At 40.2% G+C, this 19,524-nt stretch overlaps 1 protein-coding gene across 1 annotated transcript in view; it reads right to left on the bottom strand.

The window, feature by feature from the left end:
- Positions 1–6,514: 6,514 nt before the first annotated feature.
- Positions 6,515–19,524, bottom strand: part of SMPD3 (sphingomyelin phosphodiesterase 3) — a 120,135-nt gene continuing 107,125 nt past the window's right edge. The window contains exons 5-8 of the mRNA XM_032195471.1: positions 18,475–18,564; positions 17,100–17,163; positions 12,482–12,644; positions 6,515–11,314 (exon numbers count right to left, since the gene is read on the bottom strand). Of these exons, the coding sequence (XP_032051362.1) occupies positions 11,213–11,314; positions 12,482–12,644; positions 17,100–17,163; positions 18,475–18,564 (419 nt within the window). The 3' untranslated portion in view covers positions 6,515–11,212. The remainder of the gene's footprint in view (positions 11,315–12,481; positions 12,645–17,099; positions 17,164–18,474; positions 18,565–19,524) is intronic.

Below are 19,524 nucleotides of genomic sequence, written 5' to 3'. Positions count from 1 at the left end.
AGAACAGTCTCTTTGCCTAGTTTACTAGGGCACTCAACTCCACAGGTTTCATGGGTATGTATTGACAATACATTCAATTTCTCTGTTTTCTTTTGTGCTTGTCACAGAGAGGGCTCTCTTCAAGGTCAGTTTCCTGTTGTGTTCGTATGCACTGCCTGTGCTGTTGGGCTATGGTTTTCTTTGAGGTTTAAAGATCATGTGAATAAAACAGCAGCGTGGGGCTATAAGTAGCATTTTCCTTCCAAAAGTGCACCTTGTATGATCCAAGCAATTCTTCCCACGACAGGTTAGTGTCAGGGTTGTGCTGTGGAGAGAGAACTCCTCTAATTATCCCTTGTAGCTATGCTAATGTACAGATGTGGTTGGCAGCAGGTTCCTTGTTCCACAGTGGAAGTCACTGGGTTATCAACAGGAGTTTTGTGATAAGGAAATGATGCGGTGCTTCTAAGTGCTGTTTAGCCCTTTTTTTTCCCCCGCTTTTTTTTCTTTCCCTCCTTTGAAGCCTCACTCAATGGGAGAACATGTCCCATTTAGAATGCTGCCATTTTTGTGTTTGTCATGGTGCCAGTCAGCTAAGTCGTGTAGTCTGCCTGAATAAATAAAGGTATTTTCTCACAGGAGATCATCTGTTCGGATCGATGCAATGCCTTATATCCACTGCCAGCTTCCTGCTGCTTTCTTGGATGCTGCTGCCTATATCCCTTTGCTGAAGGGAAGAATATTCTGCTTGTGTCTCAGCCTCTAGCTGAGAACTAAGATACACTGCTCCATTCTTTACCTTCCCTTGAAAGCTGAGAGCTATGAGTCTCTTTTTGACACAGTCTGTATTTGCATTCCCTAGGTTGGCTGGGCAACAGCTAATCATAGAATTACATTTCAAATAAGGTTTAATATAAAAGCTTACATTAAAACTAAAGGCAAGCTTGGTGTAACCTTGCTTCTCAGAAATAAAACTATCCACAACTGTATGTTCTGATGGAATGTCATCAAAATAACTAAGGGCCATTTAATATTTTTTCATGTTCTTAACATTTTTTTCCTCTTGTGATGCTCCTGTGTCTCTGTAGTACACCTGCCGAGCCAGTGTCCCCCTCTCCCACCCCCTTGCCCTCTGCCTCCCCCGTGCCAGAGGGGAGCTAGAAGTATGATCTTCTTACCCAGCGCCTTGACAGGGAGTTATTCATAGCTGAAGAGTTTCTGGTAGCAAAAGGCAGTTCTGCTTATGTTTAAAACATGATTTTTTATTTTTTTGGGAACAAGCAAGGTCCCAAACAGATAATTATGCATGCACTTGTAAATAATGACTGCCCAGAAGCAAAAGAAATTCTGTAATTTTCTCCTGTCCTTAAACCAAACACAGGACTGAGTGGGACCTTCTGGTTTGCTCTGTCTGGTCCCTGCCTGGGGTAAGCCTCATGCATATAATCTTTATTCTCTTTACAGATACACCACCCTCTTGTTTTAAAAGCAAGCAGTTACTTTTCTTTTTTTTATTATTTGCATTCCACTGTGGTCATTTGGAAGCTGCTTTTGAACTTCACTGGTCTTGTGGTCAGAAACCTTCTAATTGTCAGCCTCTGGGCATCCAGTCATGGACAAGGGCTTTTTATCCTGGACAGGGGGCCATTGCCCAGCATTTCACCAGACTCAGCATTTGTTTCTGTCTGTGTATCATAAATGCTATGTTTACAGCTTCTAATTTGCTCTAACCCTGGAACAAACAGCTGCAGAATGGTAATCCGAGTGTTCTGCCTTGAGGTGGAAGCACACGCGAGGTCAGCTGTGGGTAAGAGGGATCTCACCAGTGTAAGCACCAATAGTTTGTGTGTGCCGCAGAGTTCCAAGAACACCAATCTCATAATTAATGAAGTAGCTACAGCATGAAGTCCTTCTTATGTGCTTATTTTGAGATAAAAGACACAGTTTGTTAAAAGTCTGAGTTTGTGGCAGCTATAAATAGCTTTCTCAGCAAATGTGGAAAAGGGAAATTATATGTAACTAAGGAGAAACAGAAAATAGAGTTTAAATACCTGTTTCATAACAGCCCCTTAATTTGGGGCTGAGATAATGGACTAGGCTGCATACTGAGAATCAGTTTGTCTTGTGTGATACACCTTTCATTAGAAATATATTTAGCTTTGTGCTTGGCACCGTACTAGGCCTAGGAATTTTTTTACATTTGCCATCTTGCGGGACTTGAAGCTGCCTGTTGTTCCTTGATAGCCTGCAGGTCCTTACCGAGCCAAACATAACAGTAAATGTTGGCTTTGCAGTAGCTGACAACATTGCTATTGACTTTTTAATTGCAGAGGAAGATCTAGCTGGATTTTGCTGGGTATTCAAAACTTGGGATTGGCGTTTGAAAGGTATTTAAGAACCTGTTGCATGCAAAGACAAAGAATGTTTTGGATTATACCTAGTTAGATTAGAAGGAGTGAGGAACCTACCCAAACTGCAGCAGGGCCAGAGTGTTCAAGCTAAGTCTTCTGCTAATTTAAAACCTCTTTGATGAGAACAAGGGTTCCTAATTACATCTGATGTGGAAAGACACCACCTTCCCCCTCTGCATGGCCATCTCTACCCCCTCAGTGCAGTGGGATCCATTCAGAATATCCTGCCGTTAGGTGACTTCAGGCCACAAACTCCCACGTCTCGGCACTGGAAAGAAGCAGGGTTCTTTGGAGGCTGCCCATGCAGAGCTGTCTGCTCTAGTGTGCAGTGCTGAAAATCCCGTCGTTAGTTTTTACTGCATTTGCCCAAATCTTAAAATGGCAGCAGTATTATTGTGGAATAGGGCAGCTCTTAGCTTTATCCCAACCTCCACTGTGCAAGTCCTTTGCCAGGCCTCTGTGATTATCAGAGCTCACAGGTAAATGGGCAGGGCCCCCTTCCCCTGCCCTTGAGTTCGAGATGTTACTGTCCATTCTCCAAACAGCTGTGTTTCTCTGGCATAACACCGCAGTGCCTTAGTAATTGTCCTGCATTTTATATCATTAAGGCAGAAGACTTTATATCAATTACTGGCTAATACAGTGTTTCATGTGTGTATCTGAGAGGCAAATTCCATTTTAGCTGGGTGAAAAGTGGTCAGAGATCAATTTTCAGTCCACTCACAGCAGCGTTGCTGTGATTTGGAACATTGCAAACATTTGCAAATAGGAGTGGGACTTAAAAGGCTTCTGGCTGCTTTTGACACACATTGCCATGGCTTGAGGAGCTTCATCAGAGCTTTGCAAAAAATCTGATGTACTCTAAGCAATGGTCACGTGGAGCTTTTATCAGACAATTGTGAAGTGCAATAATAAAATCATTGCGATAGAAGTTGGAGGGTTTTATGTTTGAATTCTTCTGGGTTTGGTTTGAGCTAACTGGGTTTCTGTTGGCGTTTCTGTTTGGGTTTTGTGGGTGAGTCAGGTTCCTTCAGTTTAATAGGTATCTATATATATCTGTCTGGGATATGGGATGGACAGCGATGATTTTATTTTAAATACTGGCATAACTATGTACTTCCACATTTTTATGTTGGGTGGGGAACTTTAATATTGGAGGTGTGAGCAGATTACTTTAAAAACACGTTTTAAAAAATAAGAATTCAAACAGTAGGGATCAGAGCTTCGTAAATGATGACGTTTTTGTGTTATTTTTGCTCTTGAGATCCAATAATAGCACAGCCATGTGTAATTGTATGTAAAGTATTGGAATCAGGAACTGCAGCAGGTGTCTTGTCTCTTAAATAAAGACAGTGAAAGAAATCATGTTTTAGGTTTGTGTATGGTGACATTATGCCCAATGTGAGACTGAGATCTCTTCAAAGCTACCGAAGCCTCTGCCAGTGTTAGTCAACAACTCTGTAACAATAAAGCGAGTGAAGTTAACTTTATTTTAACCTTTTTGATTTGTATGAAGTTGGAGAGTCTCAAAGTATTTTTAAAAATTCGACAAAGATGGAGATGCTCTTAAAAATATAGTATAACAGTGGCAACGACTTGATCTGTGAAGCTGTAGGCTTTTATTGCAGTGTTTGTAAGGATAAAGGGTATTCTGACACACGTGGCCTACTAAGTATGCCTCAGCACTTCAAGCAGTTGGAGTTGTTCTGCCAGGTTGGGCTTTGCAGACATCAAAGGTTTGCTTACAGAAGGGAAAGGGAGACCTTGGCAGCAGAGGAAAAACTGCAGGCGTGTGTTGGTGACTGACGTTCTCGTGTGGGAACTGAGGGAAGGTGACGTGCCAGCTTGTTTATGAACAATGCCAGAGAAGCAGAGTAAGCAGGTGTCGTTCTCTAAGAATTATGCAATGTACAGTTGAGTATTGACAGCCAGGAAGCTAAAAGCTAGTATGTTAATAGGAAGGTAGAGGGAAATGTCTGTGTACGGAATCATTTTCAATTAATATGATCATTTAAAGCACACAGGAAGGCTGAAACACTTCTACTACAGTTAATCCACTCTTTTGATTATTCTTTAATGTTTTTATGTTTCTTGGTGCTTTCCTTGACGAGGTGCAGTGTAAACGGGCAGTGATGTGGTCTTCTGACCCAAAGGGTCTGTGAGCGAGACAGAAAGAGGGGGCAGGACGTAATGAACAGGGGAAGGCAGTTGAGTTGAGTCCAAAGATGGGAAAAGCGTCATTGTGAGAGGCAACAGTATTGGCATAGGCACTGAGACGTGTAGGGCTGAGCACAACTTCAGGAGCTCATGCTATTTGCAGTAGTACGATGCGTTTCTCAGACATGTAAAGGGTTGGGGAGAGAAAGAAGGGGAATGAATTTAAGGCTCAGATTAAATGTTGACGGTGATTCTGTGATCCAAAGTCTAACTGCCCTCACATACTTTTTACTCTGCTCTCTTCCTTCTACTTTTAGCTGCAATTAAGGCATATTTCTCCTTGTCCACATCTCACAGTTATAAGGAACAGTTATTAAATCTGACATTATGTAGAAGATGGGAATCAGAATTGCTGTTTTCCTGCCAGTCATCCCCGCAAGCCCAGTTCACTGATTTCTCTAATGGCTGCCTGGAACCTTCCCTAAATGTCAGGGAAAGTATGGAAGGAAATGTGGAGCGCTTACAAACATAGGAGGTGGTAGATCTGGGTTAGTCATAAACAACAGGAGAGGGTAAGAGCGTGTGTTTTGAAAGGCCATGAAAATGTAGATGAGCAACTTGAATTATTTGCGACGGGGAAGGAGGATTAGTACATCAAAGTATTAAATCATCAAAGAAAAGGGCTAGGAAAATAATGGTTTCAGCAGCACTCTGAGCAGAATTTTCAGTGGGATGGGGAGGTTTGTATTTTAATGGGTGCTCTGCCAAGACAATCTGTATGATAGCCAAAGAGGCAGATGGCATTGCAGTTACAGGGCTGACCAACAGGCAGCTGCAGGCGGCGGTCCATAATAAACTACACTAAAACTCGCAGGGCAGGAGGAGCAGGGAGAAAGACCTACGCCTTTCCGTACTTGTTCTTCTTAGTGAAACGTCTGGAAGGTGCAAATGCTCAGAAATGACTGTGTTCTGTAAGCCTCGTGGTTCTGTAGCACTTGGCACAGGGGAGGCCACTCAGAAGGTGCTGATGTAATAATGCAAACTCGTACAATGGAAAAATGGATTCTGTGTTGCAGGAGAGCCACACGCTAGGAGTCTGCTGCTGCAAAATTGTAATGTGGTGGTGGCATCGGGTGCAGACACTCAACTGCACAGCAATAAAGTTGCAGAGATCCCTCTAACATCCTGTCTCAGAAGATGAAGTGGTTCCTTCCTGAGCTAGTGACAAGATGGGTGTGCGCTGTCTCCTTCCTTAATCACTTGCATTCTACTTATTTCCTCCTTTCTGCTTGTGGAGGGAATAATCCTTTGGGGTGGGATTCCCTGCCAGCTTTATAAAAGACTTTGGGGACTGTTCAGAAAGCCAGAATTACTAAGAATCCTAAGAAGGATTCTTTTCCCTTGACACTGTTCTGTGAAATCACTAGATTTCTTAAGAACATGTACACATCTTGGTTTTGTTTTGTGATTAACTTCATACAGCGTATAGATTTCGATATATGCTTCAGTTAGTTCAGGGACTAGATAACTGTTGAGATGGCGAGATGTACAACTGCATAATAAGCTGTTCTCACGAAGTGTTTCATGAAACATGAGAGGAACGCAACGTAGAATGCGTGTCCTTGTACTCGAAGCGTGAACTTGTGAGGTGCAGGGTTCCGTTTTGCAGCCCGTGGCAGGCGTTGTGCATGCGTGTGTGAATGCTGCACGCCTTGAAAACAGTGGGGTGTGTGCTGGGGATAGCTGAGCAGTAGAAGCTAGAGTGGCTGCCGAGTTAAAAGCACTTGGGTCTTTCACCTGTTATTTTCCGCAGCTTCTCTAGAACAGGCGTAGCACAGTGAGACCATGCTCGATCCCCCCATGAGAAAGCAGGCAAATGTGTAATAATGCCACTGCATGTTAGAGTCACATTTCCGTTAGTGATATCAGACTCTACACCACAAAACCAGAAGAAGGGGACTGCAAAGAAACATTTGAGCCTTGAAATTTTATTATCTTGTTTGCATCAACCAGTTATTCCTTTCAGCACCAATAAAGGACAAAAAAACCTCTCCCTGTTGTTCAAAATACCTTGTTTTTATCAGGTCCAAGATTGTGGTTTTCTTACAGGCAAAGAAACCAATGAAAATATTTAATTTTTTATTTTTTTAATACATTTATAACAAAATGTCAGAAGGTGTGTGCTTACCATATAAAAACATTAGGTCCCAGAAGGATACAATACCGAAAAATTATCGAAATAAAAAAGGTTATTCTTGTTAAAGGATTTCTAAACCTCAGCAATAATACAAGTTTTTAAAAGCATCAAGGTTATATTTAAAACAAGATGGCATGGAAAAATGAGACCTTCAGTAACAATTTGACCCTCATCATCATGAATGGTAAAATTGGGATTTTTTCAAAGTGCTTGGATTGTAGTTATTTCTGTTCTCATCCTGTAGTGCCAGGAGGAGGTAAAAATACTGTTTTGGAGCTGATGATATGTGCTGACACTGATGTGCTGCTGTGATCTGAGGGTGGCTCAGAGACCAAACTGGAGACAGTAAGATCTGTTTAATCTGGACCACCAAACAAAGGCTGTTTAAAAAAAAATCTTTACTGGAATTAGAAGTTTCTTACTGTCTTATCCAACACGTAGGACTGAGGGTCTAGCCAGACTAGCTGAAGCCAGACTAGCTGAGAATGCTTCTGGGACAAAACCTTGTAATAATTCTAGCACAGGACAGGTAAACTCATTACACAAGACAGCTTCCTCAAGGGTTTCTTAAAGCAGGCCACACCTCTGAGGCCTGCAGGCTTGTCGGAGCCATTTTGTGGTACAGTTTATGTTTAGTTGCTTTAGATTGCTTCTATTAAGCATCCGGTTTGTGGTGATGACAAAACTAGCTGGCCACCAGCTGAATTGTTTATAGTAAACACTTTTTCAGGTAGCATGAAGCTGTACATAAACATTACTATCCTAGTCCTGAGTGGCTGAGCTGTGGTGCAAAGCAGGTGGACTGTGTATCCCTTTCAGGCCCTCAGACAAACAGCTAGATCTGAAAGCCTGAAAGGCTATGTGTATGGAGTGTTTTCTGTTCCTTGGGTTTTTGAAGTAATCTAAAGGTACCAACTTTGTAACGACCTGACATCCTTGAATCTTCTGGAAGTTCTTAGTTTTCAGCTGTCCTCGTTCATGTCTTTTGTTCACTTGTTCTAGAACTGCTGTTGTAAAATGCAAATTGAACATGAGAAACAGAAGATGTTATCTAGCTTTTATAAAAACAGATGACACATCATCTACAGTATCCATGTTGAGTGGCAGTTATTAAACCAATTACAGCATTATCACCCACTTCTTGAAGATACCTAAAACTCCTGTACAAAGTGGGGTAAGCAGCAGTAGAGTAAGCTTAACTCAAATTTCTTATAAATAACATCCTACTAATAAATTGGGTCATGCTGTCCTTCAGCAAGGTAGGATTGACATCTAAAAAAGCTATCCAGGCTTTAATTTCCTGGGCATGTTCTACCTTTTTTTTTTTTTTTCTTTTTTCTTTTTTTTGTATGCAAATATGCTATTACATAATATCTGTCTAAGGCTTGTAATGATTGATATCCTGCCAGCACAGTCATTGTCTGAATGATTCTTTGTGAGATAGGATATGGAACTGTAGTAGTTGTATAGACAAACTCATTTTTCTCCAGGATGTTACTCTTCTGGAAAAAAAAGGTCTGTTCTTTACAGTTTACTGGTACATATGCTCTCTAACTCCTGCAAGCGTATCAAGGCATCAGAAGGCACAGGATCAATGCAAAAAAGCAAGGAGCATCTGTACAGTGGTGCCACGAAGCTGTACCTCCCACCATCAGTCTCTTGCAAAGTTAGATCTGTAAGACAGTAAATCGGTAAGAACTACCTAGACTAGCTAAATGTATGTGTACAGTTTAAAGAGAACATTTTACAACTGTCCTTTTCTTGATCACTGAAAAACTTCAGAACATCAAAATCTAAAACAGTTCACCTGAAATTTGAAAAAATATTCCTCAACATATCTCAAAAAGTTGACAAAAGTGCCTTGTTTTAAGTCAGCACAAAGCCATGGAACTAATTTAGAAGTAATTTAGACAATGTTAGTTTTACTGTAAATAAGGTAACATTGTTTGGCAGTAGTTTTATGATTATATCCCACACAGTGTCAAATTCAGCTCCTGCAACTGATGCTTAGTGAAACTGATATCAAATTGTAATTTACATTGTTAGGAAAGCTATTAAAAATACTGTACCTTATATTTAATCTTACTACTGAGAAATAGCTGCTGGACAGCACACAAATTGCTATTGATACTGTTTGTTTTTTCTTTTTTAAAAAGGTTAATAAAATACAAGCAAGGTAGAAAATAGGATTAAAAGCATTGTTTCAGGTACAAGTCTTTCTGAATTGGATGGAAAGATAAGAAACAAGAAAAACACATTGCACTTACGTGCACCCTCTGTATAAAGAGAAACATACAAAGTGGGAAACTGATGGTGCACTGGGGTAGTACACTGAAGTCTCTGATGCTGTAAACTTGAATTCCTAATTTTATCAAAAAGGGGATTTGAGTCTGGTTCCATTTTTGAGTCCCCATGGGTTACGCTTTGCAGATTACCGCATGGTTTGGCACAGTACACTTGCAAGAGGCAGTCTCTGCTGAAGGGATGCCAGGACTGGGAGTGAGGCATAAAACGTGTCAACATCAGGTGCATTGGGAGTGTGAGCAGTGGCCTAACGCCTACTGGGAATTAGCCAATACTGTCAGTCCATTACTTTCATTGACTATGAAGTTTCTCCACTTGCAAAATCAGGCTGATCTAAGTATAAATTCTGCTGTTTGCTGTAGTAAAGCCAGTACAAGAGGCTGCGCAGACTAGGATTTCTAATGTAAGTCTAGTTTATTCTGATTTAGCTTAAGCTGATTCCTAGTAGGTAGAAACTAAACTATAACAAGATCTTCAGGAGTTTGTGGCCAGCAGAACTAAAAAAGCTTACTTAATGGAGTAAGTATAACTATTAGATTAATTCTTCTCAACACAGGGAATTTGCAATGTAGAGGAAATACCTCTAATACTGAAGAGGAATTAGGCAGAAGAAACCAAGTATTGGTTAAAATGCAAGGGGTCTAATTGTTCTTCCAGCAACATAAACCCTTCTGAATTTAAAGCCCTAGAAAAGCCAAGAAACCCAGTTATAGACCCGATTCTCAGCTTTTCTTTCGTCTTTTTTTTTTTTATTATTATTATTATTTTTCTCATTAAGGTTACAGAGGCTAAGGAAGTCAGGTCATGGGGATAAGATGGCAAAGTGGGGGTAGTCCTACTTTTAAAGAGTTGCAGTGGAAAGAACATATTAATTAGATGGCAAGACCCCTATTAAGTCTGTGAGCGTGTAACAAATGAAGAGTTGTGTCTCACAGACATGCATCTATGGTCTGCTCAAAGAAGTAGTTACTGAACACTGAGAGTCACAGTTCTGTAGTTACTCTAGCTGCCCATGCTGTGCTTTCCCTTTAAGTGTACTGATTCCTTTGGAAAATTAAGTGAATCCTGCCTTACCAGTCATAAGCTGGTCTACACTTTTTCCCCCAAATGTCACTTATATTTATGTTAACCCTATATCTAGCATGCATTTTACAAGCTATTGCCCATTTTACTCTTTCTAGCTAAGGCAGAATGTTGGCTCTGGTGTTACCTCTGGTACTACAGAAATCTATTCACTCTACTGTAACACATACATCATCCCATACCATAATTCAGAACTGCCCCACGTGTGGGAGATAAAGAAAAGACATTACAGGGGAACTATATTTCTTAAGGGAATAACTTGCTCTTAGAAAACTAACAGTCCAATTCTGGAGTCGTTATTCGGATAAAACACTTCACAATTTCAGTGGCATCACAGCTGGAAGAAGGGTGGTACAGCTGTGATCTTAATGCCTTAATTCAGTTGTTTGTTTTTTTTTTAAATACCCTTAAATTGGAGAGGAGACTACTGTTCTGCAAATCAGTTTTTGTTTGCTTTAAGATCTTTGTGTTATGACAGAAGGGTTTGCCAGTCCCAGAATGCCTTGCTTTGGCTGGTATCTGATTTTTGAATTAGCTTCCATTCTGATATTCCCCATGGTATCTTACTGACTAGTTTATCTCAGAGTGGCATGCAGTGCGGGCGCATGCTACTGATGCAAGCACGCTACTACAACTTCAACAGGCTAAAGAAAAGAAAAACAGCGTTAGCTTCGTAGTTATACAAAGAAATTATGCAAAAAACCATTGAGCAGCACTAACTCACAGACTAATTACAAACTAAATTGTGCTATATATTAGTATAAAAACATGTTTTAGTAAGAATGGCACTGGTTCAGAAGGAATTAGGACTTCCATCTTGGTTCCGTTCAGTCCACAGTGAAAGCATTGTAGTACAGGCCTGCCCTGTTGCCTGAGCAACTTGTGACAGTGGCTTTTGGCCACAACCCCTTCAATTTCTTCCCTTTTTGTATCCTGCATTGTTGGTACGTTCTGGGGAGTAGCCTGGGTCAGGTCTGGTCATCTTTCCTAACGTGGCACCAGAATAGTTCGTCCTTAACTTGCGATATTTTCTTAATATCATTAACATTTCCCTCTTCAAAGCTCTCAAAGCTGGTCAGTTTTAAGGGTCATCTTCTCCTGTAGACACCATGAGACGCATTGCTACTGGTAGGTGGTCTGTCAAGCCTGCTAGCTGGGTAATAAAGCTGAACTCTTCCACTTCCTGCAGAAGGAAACAAAAGTAAAAAGACATTTGGGGGTCTGTACTGTACAAGGCATGGCATGCAGCTAAAAAGGAAGTCTGCTTTCATTAGACTGAGATGTTACCAAGTGATCAGAAGCCCTGCTCCTTGTGTCACAATTCCAGCCTTTGTCCTGGCAAGATTTTGTAGGACCAAATTAAATTTCTGTAGGAAATACTGCTTGCTTCCCAGCTTCCAAAAGCTGGATGTAGCAACCTTAACGTTCTCTTCACACGATTCAGTTGCCCCCTCCTGTGGGCCAATTACTTACTTTGCCAGTACTTTGGGAATTGCTTGCAGGAAGCGTGGATGCTGTAGTTCTGCTTTCTGGCTAGCATTAACTAGCATGGCCTGAGGGGAAAGAGTCTCTTCCTAGCCACTCATTTCTCATTTTACTGTCAGCATGAGACTTATCAAAGACCTAATCTGGGTCAAAACTATTCAGATATTGGTTTGACTTGCTGCTTGTGTGAATATAAGATGGGTTTACTACACAGATGCACCACAGGCATTTTTGCATCTGAAACAGGAAGCCTCAGAATTTAGCTGCTCAGCAGCCATGTTCACAGAGTGCACAGACAGATCGAGGTATGATCTGCTAAGCTGCACTGAAATGCTTGACTGCCTGTCCTTCTGTGGTAATTGCAGTGGGTTATGGTGGACTACTTTCTTTTTCATCGTGGAATTCCGTTTAAGGCAATGTCCTGTGTGAAGCAGCAGACAGGTGAAGCAAGGCAGGTTCTCGTTCTAGTTAGCCCGTGTCAAGTTCTGCCTTTGTACTGGAGGCTTGCAACTTAGGCTGATTTTCATAGGCATAACAAAAGCACATCCAGGTGGTTGAAAAGATTAAAAAGTATTCAGTCTGCTGGTATGGAAAACATCAGTGGAAACACTTACTCTGGGAAAAGATTAAAAAACAAAAAACTTGTTCCTTATAGAGGGCAGCACATCTATAAGGATTGCTACAACTATCTAAAATTTATGTAGTAGGCTTTCACATTCAATACTTGCATGCAAACAGTAGAAGATAGCAAAGCACCAGGTTCTTCTTGGAATATAAGCTGGAACACACCCAGAAGGGGCTATAGAACTATCCAGAAAAGTTTGTTTTGTGAGTTATGGTTGTTTTTGTTAGCTGTAAAACTCACCACTTTCCATTCCAGGTAGAGACCTTCTTCTGTATAAAGCATATAATCAATCCTCCTCCCGTTTCCTTTCAGTGACGCCTTCCTCCCCTTTTGACTGGAATTGTGGTTCTTGCTGGTGGGATAGACTAAGTATCCTTTCCTTCCTTCTTCATTTTCCAGCACCCTATTACATAAAAAAAGGCATTAGATATTGGCTTGTTCTGTCCCTTAGTGCATTACGCTAGCTCACTGAATCCCCAGTAAGGGCAAGAATGCCTGTCCAGAACTGCTAAATATACAACGTGAAGCAAACCTCCCAGGTGTGTCTCTCAATATGAGGTTGTACCTCTGCTAACAGTGCTCTTACAGCCTTGTGGTGGGTTTGGCATCGCTGATGCCGTACAGTGGGCCTGCACACCTACCCTTATAGCCAGGAGAATAAAAATGTGAGAGCAGGCACCTGTCTGCCCGCTGTGTGTAGTATCCTGTAGTAAAGAGTAGAAACGCCTGAAGGTCCCCCTTTGTCTTGTACAATAACTCTGTGGTGCTATGCTGTATGTTTGCAGTATCGTTTTGCTGTTTTATTGGATGTAAAAGGAAACTCATGTTACTATCTCGTGTTCTATTTAAAAGATCTTCCGAAGTAGCACTAGACAACAGACAGTTGTGCACGTGAAAGTGGAGTTGCATGCAGTAACTGCATGCACAGGGTAACACGCCAATAGTTTATATCAAGTACAGTCACAGCTGTTTTGCATGGTAACTGTGCCGAAGAGAGGGCCAGATGAGGTCATGTTTCTTCTGTTTCAAAATAAGAAAGCAAATGTTTTTCAAAGTCTCTTCCCTGAAAATCATTTTCCTTTATTTACCTGCCAAACCCTGAGCTCAAGGTTCTGTGATTTCCTGTGTAAGAGTTGATGACGCCATTAGGCTACATCATCAACTGTTGCAGGAGAACCACTGAGCCATGAACTTGGGTTCTAGCAGGTGTAAAGCCTTTAATTTCACCTTGGGGGGAAAAAAATAATATATTTTTGGTCACCCGGTTTCTGACTTTGGATGAGTTTTTGATGATTGTTTTTCTTTGGTTGTTTTTTTTTTATGCATGTGAGTGTACAGAATGAGGGAAAAACAAGAGAAAAAATGTGAGATTGTCATGATGTGTCTTAGTGGTTTAGATTCACGTGGTTTCTTTGTCAAGTTTTGTCTCTTTGGAAAGCTCCGGATGGTGACAGGGGACATAGCACTTGTTACAGTTGATTAGGTCTCATTAACGTTATAATCAGTAAGATTGGGTCAATTGATGCCTGCTAGTACTTCATGTGCCTTCAGAAAATAACAGTGACAAAATTATGGTCATATAGCTGGTTATTTAATCACAGTGTTTCTAACTCCCTTTGGACTTAGTGAAGTATTGAAGGTTCTTAGAGTTTATTGTAACCAATTTATAAAAGTAAGCTTCCTTTTATGTATTATTCAATTTCAGACTGTCATCTAATAACTCACGTTAAATTAGCTTACTCCCTGCACCCCAATTGCAAGCTGATATTACAAAGAGCTACTGCAAATGATTGACTTCCTGAAATCCTTTTTCTTGATCCAAGAAAGCAAGCTCTTTGATGGAACTGACCTCTTTCAAAAATTGTATTTATATTTGGCAAAGCCAATTAAGAAACAAAGTAGAAGAAACTGCTGATTACTGCTGCAGTACTGTGCACAAAAATGTGCATGCATTAATTTGAAAGATGAATTTGTTTTAGCTTCATCTCTTTCCCTTTGAATGTCTGTGAACACTAGATATTCACTTAACTTGCACAATTGCTCATGGAAGAGAAATGTTAATCTCAAATACCTGGGGAGAATTTATTATACTTGGGCATGTACGTGCTTCTGACTAAAACTGCTATCACGTACACATAACAGTTTACTTTTTGTGTCTGCCAAACATTCAGCTATGCCATACTAATGGTTAAGTACTAACAACTTAAGTGAACATAACTAATTATGACTGTTGCACAACTAAATCTGATTTATTTTACTTTTTTCAGAACAATTGCCTTATCTCCTAGGACACAAAGAAAGGCAAGCTAGAAAGGTAGTTGGAACTTCAGTTTTTCCTTTTTGGAGTTACTTGGGACTGAAGCTCTTCAGTTTAAACGTGAAAGTTGTATTTCTCTGGACACTGGTTTTGTAGTACTGCCTGCAGCTGCCATGAACAGAGGAACATGAAGAGTGGTGTTTGTAAGGGAGCCATAAACTTACTCCGTAAGGGAGCATCTCTCAGCCAGGTGGGCAGTGCCAGAGTTAAGGATAGCTCTTAGTGGTGGTTCTGCCTGTAGCCCAGGATTGGGAGCCACTACCTGGCAGTGGAGACAGGAAGTTTTGTGGAGTCTAGAAAAACTTGCTTTTAAATCATGTTTCTTAGCTGTCTTGTAAGGTGCTCTTCTGTGCCAGACCGTTCAGGGTTTAGAGACAAGTGGCTTATTCCAGTCCTTGCCTGAAGGTGAGCGTTATCTTTGTGACACACGATCAGTTGCGTACATTTCACAAAGCCTCTCTGAATAGAACCTTGTGCAGCTCCTAGCATTGCTGGAGGGCCCCAGATGATTACGTCTAGCTTATTAATTGTTCTATAATTATAAATGGCTTGCTCATTATTTGTATCAAGTAGGTTTGTCTATTCCAATGTTTTACGTATGCTGTACTTAACATTAAAGAGATACTTAAGAACTAGTTGTTCTAGTGCTTTCATGGCCTAATTAGTTTGATAATGTGAACTACTTAATTTTATTTATAAACTACAGAAGAGTGCTGATGGAGAAATAATTCTCTGAAGAGCTTACGTTGCCAATTTCAATGTCTGCTTTAAATATCTGTAAAGCTTGATCAAAGTTTTACTGAAAAATTTAAGAGCGGTTCGATTTTAGGCTGTACTCTGTTTTGCTGCATATATGGACAACCCTTGTGAGCTGGAAAGTGCTCAATAGCCCTCCATAGTCCCTCAATACTTCACTTACGTATGTTAGGAAAAATGCTTTTTAAAAATGCTTCAAAAAATCTTTAAAGCCCAGATTCCATTAACGACTTTGAATTTTACTGAATTGATTGGTAATTTCTACAATTACGTTTACCAGTCCCTTGCAGATGTGGGAGGACTGGCTCTCTTGGCCTCTTGTGGAAGTGATGATTTCTCTAATATAAAAGCACCTTTACATAATTTACATGTTCAGCTCCTAGCTTCCCTGCAGATGTGTATAAAAAGCTAGTTGAAATTCCTGTTAAGTAATTTTTTTCATTGGTTTAAAAGAAAAACACATTGGAGAAAATAATAGGCAAAAAATTCTTGTGTATATTCTGCTACCAAAATTCAAGAATATTCTTGAGTTACCTCAAAACTGAGGTGCTGTGCATATACATAGGTAGCATGAGTAATATTCTAAACCTGTATTGATCATTTAATGGCTATTTATCATTCATGTATTTGTCAGTGGAAGCTAATTGCTAAATACAAGCAACTCTTCAGGGAATAAAACGATACCCCCCCAAATTAATTTGGTGACAGATTGTCTCAAAAGGCTGCTTGAAAACACAGATTTTATTTTTTAAAGAGCTCCAAGCTTGCTCTTGGAACCATAAAATAGAATGTTACACCCACATACAGATTTGCATTTGCAAACTTGATTGCAGAGGCCAAATTACCTTACTTTTGCTTCCCAAAAATCCTCTTCACATGTACTAAATTCATGTTTTTCAACACGTGAATAGAAATGCCTAGAAAATTTGCAGGCTTTTGAATGTGCAAAGCGTGACTTGCTGCAACAAATCCTTATATTTTGAATATAAACTAAACCTAGACCTTAGAGTTTAAGTAAGATCCTAAATGTCCTAGACCTTAGATTAAGATCCTAGATGTGTTCAAAACATACCAAGACCACCAGGGGTAGCCTGTACTGCACTAAGTGAATAAAAATGCTCTTACAAATTAATAATTTTTGTATTTGCCATAAGTCCACTAGCTCAAAAAAAAAATACCGTTTCTCAGTATCAAATCCTCTTTAAAGCATTGCCATACTAGTATCACTGAACAATGATCAGCCATTCCTAGTTATGTGTGATATGCTATTTTAATTAATTCCTCTACTTGTGAGTTTGCTTTTTTATATTCATCAAGTTTTGCAAGCTTTCTAGCATGGGTTGTTTGGTTGGGGGGTGTGTTTTAAACCTCATGATTTTTTTCACTTGAATAAAAGTATGTTTCCTTTTGTTTCTGTCCTTTGCAGAGCCATCACCGTGGAACTGGCTGCCTGGCGAGGGGTTTTCAGACTGCGTACCCTTATCAGTCATGCTCGGAGTTCTTGGCCTGGGAGCCTGTCCAGGTAGGACCAACTCTAGAGGCAAAAACACTGACTGCAGTTGCTCTCAACTTTTCACCCACTGAAGCCAATTCCAACAGACTGCTGAGAAACAGACGCTTTTCCTTCCCTTTTTTCCCTCTGCCCCAAGACACCTCGAGGAAAAAATAATATATTTTTTACAGTCCTTGAAACACCTCTCAATTTGTGAAATGTTAAATAGCAAGCAATTAACTGGCTTTTTAAAGAATCAGTTAGAGCATGTGGGAGGATCAGGAGTTGCATACTTCTGTAGGTTATCTGGAGTGCACACTTCATCATCATATAATCCTTCAGGATCCAGCAAGGTACCTGTGAACAGAAAGGGAAATGTGACTGTCCCAGCATGCAGTCTGTTACTGGCCTCTCAGAAAACTTCTTGGCACACAGGTATGTGAAGACTGCGTATGTGGCAGGGGTGGGACACAACGCTGTTCTGATTTGAAAGCTCTTGATACTCACTTCTGTGAATTCACAGAAATAGTAACCATAGGAGTACTTCTTACAGTGCCTGCATCTCACACCTGACTAAGTGAGGCTTTTAGTCTGAGGGATTCTTTATTTTCAGAACAAATGTAGTAACATAATGGTATAATGGTAACAGTGCTGATGAGGATACGTGGCCTTAGTACCTCAGCTATTCCTTTGCTGTCTCCCTCCGTATGATTTCTGTTCCATTTTACCTAAGCACAGTCCCTACCCTAAGCCTCTTAGGTTTTCCCAGCAGGTGTTCCAGTCTAAATTTGAGCTTCGTGTTTTCTGTTGCTTCTCTTTTCTATAATCTGAATGCTCTCTTGTTCCTTAAGAATTCTTGACTTAACTGTTTCTTTCATTTTCAACCTATATGCACAAGAGATTAGCAAAAGGTAGTAGGTTCTTCTAGTGGCAGGGAACTAGCCTGTGTGTTCCTGCCGGTCTAGATGAGCAGCCTTCGTTTAGTCTTCACAAGCAACTCCTCTATCCCAGCCTCCCTAAAGCCACCTTTCAAAATGTTGTCTCTGCCCTTTGATTTTCCTCAGGAGCAGAGAAACTTTTTTCCCCTGCTATGACAGAGTAAAGCCACATTCTTAAGTAGTTCAAAATTCTTAAAAACTGCTCCTCTGAAGAAAAACTAGTTCCTGATCTAGAACTTTACTGAGCTCAAATGAGTTTCACCAGATCTGAGTTCTGTGAAATCTGATATAAGATGAACTCCGCAAATTCACAGTAAAGTTAAAATACTGGTAAATCCTCACTTACAGTATTTCTGTAATGCCAAATGGAACACTGATTAAAAGCTGCATGTTTTTGTTGCAGGAAGAAAGCACAGAAACAATAACTTGGCTCTCTTTTTTGCAAAGTAATCTAGAGGTTATTTAAGAAGTACAGTAAGTGTGGGAAGGCATTCAATACCTTAATGCATAAACTCTAGTATATGGACCTGAGTTTGAGATGTCTGCTTCTTGATTAAAATTCAACAAAACATTGTTAAGATTCACAAACAATATTGTTACTACATTAGAGAAATACCCCTTGCAAATATTTGGTCTCCACAGATTGTCACTGCCACTTAGCTGCTTGTGGGTGTTCTGTGAGTGACAGACAAGAACATGTTCATACAATGATGGCTAGAGAGGGTCTTACCGATTGCCCATGGTTTATCCTCTCCAGGACCAATTCGACATGGGTCTTTGTAGTGTGTAAACAGAGAATGCTGTTGCTCCAGCTTGTCCTCTGCAGGGAAAGAACAAGGCCAAGAAAAAGCACATCAGCCATACATTGTTAAACCTGTGGATAACTATGTTCTGCCACAAAAGAAAAGGTAAAGTCCTCCTTCCTACTCAGTGTTCATATATTTTTTAGAGGATTGATGCGAACTGGTTCAGTGGTTTTACTGCACAGCTGTATCATGTCTTAACCAGAAATTCCAACTAATGCTTGCTAATAACAGTGCTTTTTCCTACAAAGTCTTTCTATGAAAGACAGATGGGGAAGTTTCTAGCTGTAAACTGAAGGTTTTCTAACATACTGACTCACCCTGCCATTCACGTTTGCATTGCTTACACTTATACAAAACTTTTGTTGAGATCACATGATGGAGATTTGGACTGACTTCAAAGTGGCACCAGAAATGGCTGTTTGGGGGCATATATACACATTGCAGTGAATTTGAAGATAAGAGCTAGTACTTTGTTTCAGAAGAATTCACTGAATGCTTTTCAAGCTGTAATAGGTAAGACAAAGGACAGGCAATTGATAATTTGTTTGAGATATTATCTACAGCATTAGAGACATTCTAAATATAATTGTCATGATCTCTCAGCTTTCAAATTAATTTCTTCCTAATTGTTACTGTGCTCCTTGCATTTAAAGCCTAACAGTGCATCAAGCTCCTAGGATTATTTATTATAACAGATATCCTACAAAAACATATACATCACAGTTTCAGATGCAGAACACACAAATAAGCAAATCCTAGTTCTGTGCACGCTGCTTAACATAGCGATCATTTTATGTAGGAGCGAGTACAATTAGAACTTGAAAATACCAGCTGCTCCAGTTCCATTTTCGTTAAATGGCAAGGAAACTGGCAATAGCTCCTGATAACTTTCTTTCTTGCATCACTTGTACCTTTTACAAGGTTAAAATTTCTTAGCAACACTCTAACTTTTCTCTTGGGATCAATGGAATATT

Source organism: Aythya fuligula, chromosome 12, assembly GCF_009819795.1.
Source record: "Aythya fuligula isolate bAytFul2 chromosome 12, bAytFul2.pri, whole genome shotgun sequence".
NCBI lineage: Eukaryota > Metazoa > Chordata > Aves > Anseriformes > Anatidae > Aythya > Aythya fuligula.
This window is presented reverse-complemented; position numbering and strand designations above follow the sequence as displayed.